The sequence below is a fragment of the Pristiophorus japonicus genome, chromosome 14, assembly GCF_044704955.1.
Source record: "Pristiophorus japonicus isolate sPriJap1 chromosome 14, sPriJap1.hap1, whole genome shotgun sequence".
Lineage (NCBI taxonomy): Eukaryota > Metazoa > Chordata > Chondrichthyes > Pristiophoridae > Pristiophorus > Pristiophorus japonicus.
In genome coordinates this window covers 166,676,265-166,688,714 of record NC_091990.1, presented here as the reverse complement: position 1 = coordinate 166,688,714, position 12,450 = coordinate 166,676,265, and the positions used below count along the sequence as shown (strand labels likewise).

Genomic DNA, 12,450 nt, shown 5'->3' with positions numbered 1-12,450 from the left:
AACGTGAATTTGTTAAAGGAAAATTGTGCCTGACATAATCGGATTGCGTTCTTTGATGAAGTAACAAAGGGTTGATGAAGGTAGTGCAGTAGATGTTATACAAATGGATTTTCAAAAGGCATTAGTACCACATAACAGACTTTTTTGGAAAAATAGAAGCACATGGTATTAAAGGGACCGTGGCAACTTAGGTACATAATTGGTTACAGATGGGAGGCAGAGATAAGCAATGTTTTTCTGACTGGAGAGAAGTATTCAATGGGGTCCCCATGGGTTGGATTTTGAACCATTGCTTTTCTCGTTAATATATAAATGACCTGGACTTGTGTATAATGAATACAATTATGAAGTTTGCAGATGAGACAAGCTTGGCAATGTAGCAAATAGTGAGCAGGAAGACAGACTGGTGAAATGGGCAGATGCATGAGAGATACAATTTAATGCAGAGAAGTGTGAAGTGAGGCACTTTGGGAGGAATATGGAGAGGCAGGAAAATCTTAATGGTATTATTTTGAGGGGAGTGGAAGAGCAGAGGGACCTGGGATCCGTATGCACAAATAAGGTGACAGGGCAGTTAAGAAAGCATATGGAATATTTTGTTTTGTAAATAGGCCTTTGAATACAAAAATAAGGAAGACATGCTAAACCTTTACCAATCACTGGTTACAACAACTTGCATTATATAGCACCTTTAACAATAAAATATCCCAAGGCACTTCACAGGAGCATTATCGAACAAAATTTGACACCGAGCCCCATAAGCTCAAACTCAAAGGTGAACAGCCAGAGGCCATTATCCATATTGGTATCAACGACATGGGTCGAAAGAAGCTCGAGGTCCTGCAGGAAGATTTTAAGCAGCGAGGAAAGAGATTAAAAAGCAGAACCTCAAATGTAGTATTCTCCAGATTACTCCTGATGCCACAAGCTAGTCAGTATAGAAATAGGAGGATAGAGCAGATGAATGTGTGGCTGGAGAGTGGTGCAGGAGAGGGGGCTTTAGATTCCTGGGATATTGGGAACAGTTCTAGGGGAGGTGGGACCTGTACAGATCAATATTCTCATGGGGGGGGTGGGAGGGGGGGGTGCAGTTGATAGTGTTGTTGGGGAGGCTATAAACTAATTTGACAGGGAGAAACAAGGTGCACAAAGGATTGGGAGACAGATAGCATTACAGTAAGAAATAGTACGATATTAAGTATACATGGCACAATTTCAAAATTGGCAAATGATAGTGATAGACTTCAAGAGGACATGGGCAGATGAAATTTAACACAGAAAAGTGCAAAGGGATACAGTGTGGTAGGAAGAACAAGGAGTAGCAATATAAACTAAAGGGTTCAATTCTAAAATGGTGCATGAACAGAGAGACCTAGTGGAAAATGTGCACAAATTAGTGAAGAAGACAGAGCAGGTTGAGAAGCGGTTAAAAATCATACAAGATCCTGGGTTTCATAAATAGAGGCATAGAATACAAAGGCAAGGATGTTATGATGAACCTTTATAAAACATTGGTCCGACCTCAACTGGAGTATTGCGTTCAATTCTGGGCAGACCTCAACTGGAATAGTGTGTCCAATTCTGGGCAGACCTCAACTGGAGTATTGTGTCCAATTCTGGGCACCGCACTTTAGGAAGGATGTGAAGGCCTTAGAGAGGGTGCAGAAATAATTTTCAAGAATAGTTCCAGGGATGAGGGACTTCAGTTACATGGATAGACTGGAGAAGCTGGGGTTGTTCTCCTTGGAGCAGGGAAGGTGGAGAGAAGATTTGATAGAGGTGTTCAAAATCATAAGGGGTCTCGATAGAGTAGATAGAGATAAACTGTTTCCATTGGTGGAAGGGTCGAGAACCAGAGGAGGCAGATTTAAGGCGATTGGCAGAAGAACCAAAGATGACATGAGAAAAAACTTTAAAAAATATATAAACGCAGTGAGTGGTTAGGATCTGGAATGTGCTGCCTGAGAGGGTAGTGGAGGCAGACTCAATTAATCGTGGCTTTCAAAAGGGAATTGGATAAGTACCTGAAGGAAAAAAAATTGCAGGGCTATGGGGAAAGGGCAGGGGAGTGGGACTCTCTGAAATGCTCTTGGAGAGCCAATACAGGCTTGATGGGCCGAATGGCCTCCTGCTGTGCTGTAACTATTCTAAGATAAGGAGCTAAGATTGGTCAATATGGTAGCATTTAAGAAGCATCTTAAAAAGGAAAAGAGGGAGGTAGAGGGGCTTAGGGGGGAATTTTAAAGCCTAAGGCCCAGGTTGCTGAGGCCTCAGCTGGACTATTGTGTACAATTCTGGGGCACACCACTTTAGGAAGGATGTCAAGACCTTGGAGAGGGTAGAGGAGGTTTACCAGGATGATGGCCTTCAGTTGTGTGTGATTGGAAAAGCTGGGATTGTTCTCCTTGCAGCAGAGAAGGTTAAGAGGAGAACTAATAGAAGTATTCAAAATCATTCGTGGCTTTGATAGAAGTAGAGAGAAACCTTTTCTTCATGCAAGTGGGTCAGTAAACAGAAGTCATAGATTTAAAATAATTGGCAAAAGAACAAGAGGGAAAATTGATTTTTTTTCCCACACAAGGGCTGTTAAAATCTGGAACCCACTAACCGAATGGGTCGTGGAATCATATTCGAGGGTGCTTTTCAAAACGCAATTGAGCATGTACTGGAAGACTAATTTTCAGGGTTATGGGGAAAAAGCTGGGGCGTGGAATAATTTTCCCTGTAAGCTGCGCTTTGGTCTTTGCAGCCTGTTTTTATTTAACGCGTGACCCCTTTAGATTGCTGCTCATGCATGGTATTTACAACCGAGAAGCTGGCAAGTGACCTGCGCGGGACCTTTTCCATTACTGCACAGCTTGGAGGGAACATTGAAAGAACTGTCCAATTTAGTCCTAAAGAGCGGGCACAGACATGATGGGCCAAACTACCCCCTTCTGTGCACAAGATTCTATGCCATAGACACCTCTTTAATGCAGACTTGCAACAAGTACGAACAAGATAACTAGGACCTCAAGAGCCTGCAAGAGGAAGAGTAAGGACATAGACAATTTAATGAGAGTCTTGTGACTTAACGACCAGCAGATTGGTCCCAATGATGGAGACTGCCATTACATAATAAATGCTCAAGGATAACCAGATCGCTGTACAGTCACCTCCACCATCAGACATTTGTAGAAGGTTATATTAAATCAGGTACGTCCATCCCAAAAATAGCTGTTCCAACTAACCGTCAAAAATGAATTGGTCCCAAACACTTAGTCAATCTTGGAGGCAAACAGTTGTAAAGCTCCATCCTGCGGCTTGGTGCACACATACCTTTTGGTGAATTACTGAGGCACCCAAATCAGGGAGGTTTCCACATTCAACTTCTGGTATATACATAAGAACATACGAAATAGCAGCAGGAGTAGGCCATTTGGCCTGCTCCGCCATTCAATAAGATCATGGCTGATCCAATCCTGGCCTCAACTCCACTTCCCCGCCCGCTCCCCATAACCCTCGACTCCCTCATCATTCAAAAATCTGTCCATCTCCATTTAAAATATATTCAATGACCCAGCCTCCACAGCTCTCTGGGGTAGAGAATTCCAAAGATTCACGACCCTCGGAGAAATTCCTCCTCAATTCCAGTTTTAAATGGGCGACCCCTTATTCTGAAACTATGCTCCCTAGTTCTAGATTTCCCCCATGAGGGGAAATATCTCTACATCTACCCTGTCAAGCCCCCTCAGAATCTTATGTTTCAATAAGATCGATCGCCTCTCATTCTTCTAAACTCCAATGAGTATAGGCTCAACCTTTCTTCATAAGACAACCCCTTCATCTCAGGAATCAACCTCGTGAACCTTCTCTGAACTGCCTCCAAAGCAAGTATATCCCTCCTTAAATAAAGAGACCAAAACTGTGCACAGTACTCCAGGTGTGGTCTTACCAACACCCTGCACAGTTAGAGCAGGACTTCCCTACTTTTATACTCCACCCCCCTTGCAATAAAGGTCAACATTCCATTTGCCTTCCTGATTACTTACTTGCTGTACCTGCATACTAACCTTGAGTTTATAAAATCAATTTTAGCCAGAGTAGTAGTTGGGATATTAAAGGGATCAACGTTCTGGAGCTAGTGAAAGCACAAAAAAGATTCTCCTCTCCTTGATCAATACAGTAAACCCCGGAGACAATTGTGCTCTGCTGTAATACATGGTTCCCAGGTAAAATAGCCTGATACGTACTGTCCAGGGAAATCCATCCCAGGATGAAGTCACTGGTTGCAAAACAAGAGAATGAATCCTTTTCTCTTGGTCTGTAAGCAATGACTTTGTGCTGGGATAGAATTCCTTGGACACCAGCTGCTCTATTCCACCTTGCCCAAGTGACCATTCTGTATGGGACAGCAGTAAATACAAGCTTTTCAATCATTTTGTGGGTTGCAAGGGGGAGTGGGAAACAACCACCGTGATCTTGGCCGCGAACATTTACACAAATGCAACGTACAGTAAAGGTCACTGCACATCAAAAATCAGAGCTTAAGGACACCAAAGCCAACTGCAGTGCCTTCACTGTCACCCACTCCAAACAGACCAACGGTTGGAACTGGAACCTTTCGGATCAGCAGGATTCAGTAATACACCATGTGAAGAATTTACCCTGACACTGAAGAACCCATCCTCTTTCAAGTTTTAATTCAAGTTTATAGAATTTGCCAAGTAAACCAAAAGTATGCCATTTGTACCAGAATGTCAGCTTTCCTCATATCATTTATACAGAAATATAATGTTGCTATCCTTTGGGATGTTTATCTAAGTTAAGCAGTCTATATAAATGCAAGTTGTTACTAGATTTGATGTGCTTTTCTAATCACGATACACGATGCAAGTTTTTGTGTTTTGTTAAAGCAGCATTATTGTTCTTCAACAAGCTGTTGAGATTAGCCTACTCCTGTATGGGTCTGAGGCATGGACAATGTATAGAAGGCACCTAAGTCGCTGGAGATATATCACCAACGGTGTCTCCGCAAGATCCTGCAAATCTCCTGAGAGGACAGGCGCACCAACATCAGTGTCATCGACCAGGCTAACATCCCCAGTATTGAAGCACTGACCACACTCGATCAACTTCGCTGGGCAGGCCACATAGTTCGCATGCCAGATACGAGACTCCCGAAGCAAATGCTTTATGCGGAGCTCCTTCATGGTAAACGAGCCAAAGGAGGACAGTGGAAACGTTAAAAGGACACCCTCAAAGCCTCCCTGGGAAAGTGCGACATCACCACTGACACCTAGGAGACCCTGGCCGCAGACCGCCCGAGGTGGAGAAAGTCCATTCGGGAGGGCGTTGAGCTCTGAGTCTCGACGCAATGGAGCATGAAGGGGCCCAGGCACAGGCAGCGGAAGGCACGTGGCAAACCAGCCCTACTGACCTCTTCCCCCGACGACTGTCTGTCTGTCTGTCTGTCCCACCTGTAACAGGGCCTGTGGCTCCCGTATCGGATTGTTCAGCCACCAGAGAACTCACTTAGGGAATGGAAGCAAGTCCTCCTCGATTCCAAGGGACTGCCTATGATGACTCCTAAACAATTATTTTGGCTACCACTAAACCATATACTGTAGTACATGTAATAGCTGCTGTAACACAGCAAAGGTTATATTAAAGCGCAACACTGATAGTCACTCTCTCGTATTGCCTATTGTAGAAGGTCTTCCGTACAACCTCTTGGGAGTCGACAACGCCCCCAGAGTTTTGAGTTAGAAAATCTTAGCTGTTTAAGCTCTAGACAGGGCTCAATACTTTACAGTTCCTTCTGACTTCGCTTTCTACAAGCTCCAATGTACTTTATACAGCGAGCCCAGTCGTTAAGATCAGTAAACAAAGCATCTCAGAAAATAAATCATGCAACTATGTTGAGCTTCTCCACAGTAAAATCAAAATACAGCCTACTGAAGTTATAACATTTACCAATTACAAACCTTTTCTCTGAATTTTTGATGAATTTCTGCAAGCTTGTGGCGTAGATACAGCAGCTGCCACATCTTCCTCTAGATTGCTCATGGCAGCTTTTGTGGCACTTCGTGTGCATCGACGGTCTTGTTGTTCAGGAACCTGTACACAAAAAGCAACTCAGAGCCCTCGATAACATGGTTAACTATTTGAGCTACTCACATCTTACCAATTAAACAAAAACAAAACCACAGAAATTAAATGTCAAAAATATTTTAGAAAAGCAATGCCATGTGTATTATACCTACCAATCTGGCTGTTTGCTTCTCCTCGTTTGGTCGCTCAAGTTCAAGGATTGCGCTAGAAATTGCTTCAACACTACAATGACAAGATATTGCTGTTTTCAAGTGTCCTACAACATGCAACATTTTGCAACTAAAAAAGGTCAGGCAATGGATCTATTCTCAGACTTTTATAGCAACTAACTTAGCTATGGAGACCCATAGTAATAATTTCCTTCCCACGAGTGGAGAAAAAATAACCTCAGATTTAATTCTATGAATCAAATGAGTTTATTTCCTTCCACAGCAAGTTTAAAAATCGTTCAGATCCAGCCACGTTTAAAAAGAAATCGCACATGTCTCCCCCACCCAAGAACTATCCCATGACCACATCCAACTATCTGAAACTCATTAGGATTAAAGGTGCAACAAGCTGTATTATACACCTACAAATCATTTTCAGCATTGTATAAGGTGACCAACTGCAGTTTGGAGGATGGAATACATTTATAATTTTTTTTTAAATCACAATCATCACAGCTAGGCAGCTACATACTGCTTACAGGACACCTCCTCCTACAGCAGTTCGGTTTTTGATTTCTCAAGCTGTGACTGGCATTTGCAAAGCCAATCCCTAGTTACCTAGAGATGATGGTGCTAGGCCTTCTCCTTAAACCACAGTATCCTTGTGGTGAAAAAGGTAGATAAGAGTCCAGTTGCACAGGTGTGGAACTTTTTAATGTTATGGCTGCACCCATCCAGATCTGTGGTGGGTATACCATCACAATCCTGACTCGTTAGAAAAAGAGTCAATGATTGGTCTGGTCACTCTGGCAACAAAACATCAGCTTTTAGGTTTCTACCACTCCACTGACATAAAAAAACCCACTGAAAACTATACCTGAAGCAAGGCATACACATTAAATGGTAGGACATGGAGAAGTGTAGAGGAGCAAAGGGACCTTGGAGTGCATGTCCACAGACTCCTGAAGGTAGCAGGCCAGGTAGATAAGGTGGTTAAGAAGGCATACGGAATGCTTGTATTATATGCCTCAGCCAATAAAAAGAGCAGTGAGGTTATGCTTGAACTATATAAAACACTAGTCAGGCCACAAGCTAGAGTACTACACGCAGTTCTGGTCACATTACAGGAAAGATGTGATTGCACTCGAGGGTACTGAGGAGATTTACGAGGATGTTGCCTGGACTGGAAAATTTTATCTATTTAAATTGGATAGGCTGGGTTTGTTTTCTTTGAAACCTCCCAGAGGAGGCTGAGGGGAGACCTTATTGAGGTGTATATAATTATGAGGAGTCTAGCTAGAGTGGATAGGAAGGATCTGTTTCCCTTAGCAGAAGGGTCAACAACCAGGGGCATAGATTTAAAGTAATTAATAGGAGGTTTAGAGGATATTTGAGGGGGAAATTTCTTCAGAGGGTGGTGGGGCTCTGGAGTCCACTGTCTGAAAAGGGTGGTAGAAGCAGAATTAAATTTACAACTCACATTTAAAAAGTACTTGGATGTGCACTTGAAGTGCCGTAACCTACACGGCTACAGACCAAGAGCTGGAAAGTGGGATTAGGCTGAATAGCTCCATGTTGGCTGCTGTGGACACGATGGGCTGAAATGGCCTCCTCGTGCTATAAATTTCTATGATTTTATAATTCTACAAGCCTAGAAGCCATTAATTTCCCCAGTGAGTCCCATTTCTAAAAATGGCAAATAAAAACATTTATTAAACTTTAAAATAGGATTCAATCAGGATCTTTGTAAATGTTAAATAAATTAGGCCTTTAAATTAAACACCGTTATAAAGTTGTTTATTTTCCAGTGCAGGGTTAATAGAGGAAGTTATCTAGCCCTCTATATAGAAATACTAGATTTAAGTGGAATGGTACAAGTATCACCTCTGTGATGAGCTAGATCACAATAAGCATAAACACTCAAACCTGATGGGAATCAATCTTGTACAAAAGGTTTCTTCCATATTGGGAGAACATGTATCCTATTCTACACTGGGCTACAACAGATTTAAAGGTGGCAACTTTTCAGATGCAGCAGCAATTTCTGCAGAGACAAATCTCAAATTTAAAAAAGGAGTTATCGACATCCAGTACTACCCAATAGCAAGATAGTTGCTTGCATTCATTGATATCAGGATGCAATTTTTTTCAATAATCAAAGCATTACAAACTATGAAGTCCTCACCTTGAATTACTAGAACAGAATCAGAACCTGCCATTCTATAATGCAGTGATGAATGGTTAATATTCCCAATTAGTTAAACTTCAGCTGAGAAGTAAGGTCACTAAAAAAGGTTTATGCCCTTGGTTTAGGAAGGATTTTAAAACATTTTTTTGAAGCCACCAGGGATTCCCCTGTAGTAACCGTGCTATAAATGCATATTTGTGAATACAAATGGGGACAGGATCAGTAGATGAAAGTGTTCCAATAGCCTGCAACACACACTGTCTGGGCTCATGAAGAATTGCCATTTGGCAAAGTAGTAGAGAGCAACAACTGCTGAAAGAAGTGTCCCTCGCTAAAAAGTCAGCAACTCCAGGAGAAAATAAATTAACCGGGGGGGGGGGGGGGGGCTGCCTGCATGAAAATTAGCTTCTTGGGCAAGCTATAGAAGGAAACCATGTCCAACTTAAAAGCACAACCTTTAGGAAAGATTTCTACCAGAGATACCTCCAGATCATTTTTAGAAATCTAAATTAGGAGGAAGTTTCACTTTACAGGAAGATACACATTGCTGTACTGCCCTTCGTGATATCCCGATTTAAAGAACCACAACTTTAAAGGATTACACCTCATTGTACAACATACATTCTGAGCAAGCTACTTCAACAAAAATCTCACCATTCTTTCTCTGCATTTTCCCCCATTTTCTCAATGGAGCTTTGGTCTATGGAGAAAAGACATGGGCATTATTGAAGTGAAACATTTATATACAAAGCTGAAAAGGATACTGGTGTTAAACACAAAATTTGAAGTACTGAATTGTTCTATCAATTGAATCAAGAATTCTGAAGTGACATGTCGTTTCATATCTGGATTCAAGGAGTCAGTGAAAAATTTGGTAGTTAACAGTCTTGCTCGAAATGCCAAACTTTGTAAAAAGATTTAATATACAAGATACCCAAAAAGATTTAGAAGTGAAAGTTACAGTCCTGGACTCCACTGAAATGAGGATGCATTGGTATTGGGGCGGGGAAATCAGGATCGTTAATTTTAGAACAATAGGTTTATTCCAGTGAGAATGAGAATCCACAAAATCGGAGGAGAAAGCAGGAGCCCATAATTGAAGACCAGGTTTTGTTCCAAAATGTGAACGGGAAAAAAATAGCCAATGACACTGCATAGGCAAGGAATGTAACACAAAAAGGGAAACATTACACATGAAGAATGTATCTAAACATATGCTCTTTGATCTGAAAGCTAAAATAGAGTTGAAACAGACCAAGTGACAATACGAGTAGTTTGAGACAGGAAATGACCTTCAGCCCATCGATCCACGGTATTCCCTTGGTGTATATCCAATAACTCTGGATCGAGTTATTGACAAGAGCCTGTCTAGTTCCTTCTTGAAACCCAATAAAATGTTCTGGTTCCACTACCCATGTTCCACAATTTACCACCTTTTAGTAAAAAAAAAAGCTTCCTCCTGCATTTATTTTATTTTGTTGCACTCGATTTGTAAATATGATCCACTGTGCTTAAATTCTGTGCTCAACAGGAAAGCTTACTTAGATTCAATTTGACCAAACACTTCGATCACATCCCTTCAGTCTTCTCCTTTTGGAGAGAGAGAAAAAAACAGGGTAGTCAATCTTTCATCAGACATCATTCCTTCAAGTTTTGGGATTAACTGTGTAGACTTTCCTTGTATTCCCTCCAATAACGGATTATTTTATTAGATTATAGGTCCACCATCCAGTGAGAGGGAGTGTTGCAGTTATCATTCTGCAAGCCGAACGCAACATGTAGGTGTGAATTTTCCTTAAGACAGTTATACTTACGACTGGAAGCAGAGGACTCCAGCATATTCTTTCTTCTGGCAATAGATTTACGCAGTGATTTTCTCGTGGATTCCTGCACCATGGTAGTCCGTTGAACATTCAATGAATATTTATCCATTAACCTGACACAGCTGGACCTACGGCTGGCAATGCTTTTCCGGAATGACCTACGAGTACTTCTAGTGCGTCTACGAACCGACTTATTTTCATCTTCCTCAGAGATGGAGTCTTCACCAGCAACTGGAGCATTACTCAACTCCCAATAAGCTGAGCCAGACTCACCATCAACTGCATTTTCTTTAATAGTAGCATCTATTTTCAGCTTAGTTGCTTCACGAGTTGGGCTGCTGGGGTTCAGTGCAGTGGCAACAGGAGTCAATGTTTCCAAAATAGGTCCACTTCGAGGAGTTGCTTTTGCCTCAACTGTCTTTTGAAGCAAGTTCACATATTCAAAAGTCAGCAAAGTTTGAGGTAAGTTGGCCTTCTGACCCTTTTGGTACAACTCCACACTCTTGTAATCATTCAGCGATAGTTCAACTAATGGAACACGGCCATTAATTGGGACAATAGGGGACTCGCTGCTTTTTCCAGTTTCTAGACCGGCAGTTGCTGCTGCACGTAATGCTGACCGTGTCAGACGCACAGGATGGGCCGGCTCAACTATTTTATTGCAGTCATTGTTAGCTTCCTCAAAGACTCGACTTCTGAGTTTTGGTCGTTGAATTGAAGAACGCCTTAAACTCTTTCTGCTTCTAGAAAACCTGGAGGAATAAAATGTGTAAAACTGAAACATGCCTAAACAACTAATGCAAAAGCAAAATACTGCAGATGCTGGAATCTGGAATAAAAACAGAAAATGCTGGAACTCTGTGGGTCAGGCAGCATCTGCGGAGAGGAAGCAGAGTTAACGTTTCAGGTTGATGACCCTTCGTTAGAACTGGAGAGTGTTCGGAAAGAACAGATTCTTAACAAGCACTAAAAGGGGGAGGGGAAGAAAGAACAAAAGGGAAAGTCTGTGATAGGTTGGAAGACAGGAGAGATTAGAGACACAAAAGGGATGATGGCCCAAATTCAAATGGTAATGCCAGGAGTTAGAAAAACATTAGCCAAGATAGGGTGTGAATGGCAGGATAATGACCAATTGCCATTAGAGACAAGGAGAGAAAAAAGAAACAGGCTCCGGGGGGGGGGGGGGGGGGGGGGGGGAGGGAGCCAAAGGTTGGCAGCGGTTACGCTCTGAAATTTTTGAACTCGACAACTAGAAGAATTTATGAATTGCCCCATTCAAACGACTACAGTAACATTTATACCAATTACAATCATAACACCAAAGCAAGCCATTTTTTCAGAATCATAGAACGGTTACAGCACAGACGAAGGCCATTTGGTCCATCAAGCCTGTGCCGGCTCTATGCAAGAGAAGTTCAGCTCGTCCCACTTCCCCACCCGGTGGTCCCTGTAGCCCTGCAATTTTTTTTTCTTGCAGGTACTTATCCAACTTCCTTTTGAAAATCATGATCGAGTCTGCCTCCACCACCCTTTCAGGCAGGGCATTCCAGATCCTAACCATTTGCTGTGTAAAAAAGTTCTCTTGTGTCGCCTTTGGTTCATTTGCCAATCACCTTAAATCTAAATCCTCAGGTTCTCAATCCTTCTGCCGATGGGAACAGTTTCACTATCTACTCTGTCCAGACCACTCGTGATTTTGAACACGTATTAAATCTCCTCTTAATCTTCTCTAATCCAAGGAGAACAACCCTAGCTTCTCTACTCAATCCATGTAACTGAAGTTCCTCATCCCTGGAATCATCCTCTTAAATTGTTGCTGCATCCTCTCCAATGCCTCCACATCCTTGCTAAGTGCGGTGCCCAGAATTGAACACAATACTCCAGTTGAGGCTGAACAGTGGTTCTAGAAGCAACCCCTGGGGAAAAGCCATTGTATACCTTCCTCCAATCTGAAAAACAACCGTTCACCACTACTCTGTTTCCTGCCAGAGCCAATTTCATATCCATGCTGCCACTGTCCTTTTATTCCATGGGCTTCAATTTTGCTGGCAAGCCTATTGTGTGGCACTTTGTCAAGCACCTTTTGGAAATCCATGTACACCACATCAACCCTCTGTTACCTCATCAACAACTTGGTTAAACACTATTTGCCTATTTCCCTTAATTAATCCACACTTGTCCAAGTGACTTTCTAAAA

The 12,450-nt window shown here is 42.2% G+C and overlaps 1 protein-coding gene across 2 annotated transcripts in view; it reads right to left on the bottom strand.

Annotated features, from left to right (window-relative positions):
* The window catches only part of LOC139280216 (inner centromere protein-like), a 53,176-nt gene that overhangs the window by 26,611 nt on the left and 14,115 nt on the right, over positions 1 to 12,450 (bottom strand). For both annotated transcript variants that reach the window (XM_070899820.1, XM_070899821.1), the window contains exons 4-7: positions 10,245 to 11,005; positions 9,085 to 9,130; positions 6,246 to 6,315; positions 5,967 to 6,099 (exon numbers count right to left, since the gene is read on the bottom strand). In XM_070899820.1, coding sequence (XP_070755921.1) covers positions 5,967 to 6,099; positions 6,246 to 6,315; positions 9,085 to 9,130; positions 10,245 to 11,005 — 1,010 coding nt within the window. The remainder of the gene's footprint in view (positions 1 to 5,966; positions 6,100 to 6,245; positions 6,316 to 9,084; positions 9,131 to 10,244; positions 11,006 to 12,450) is intronic.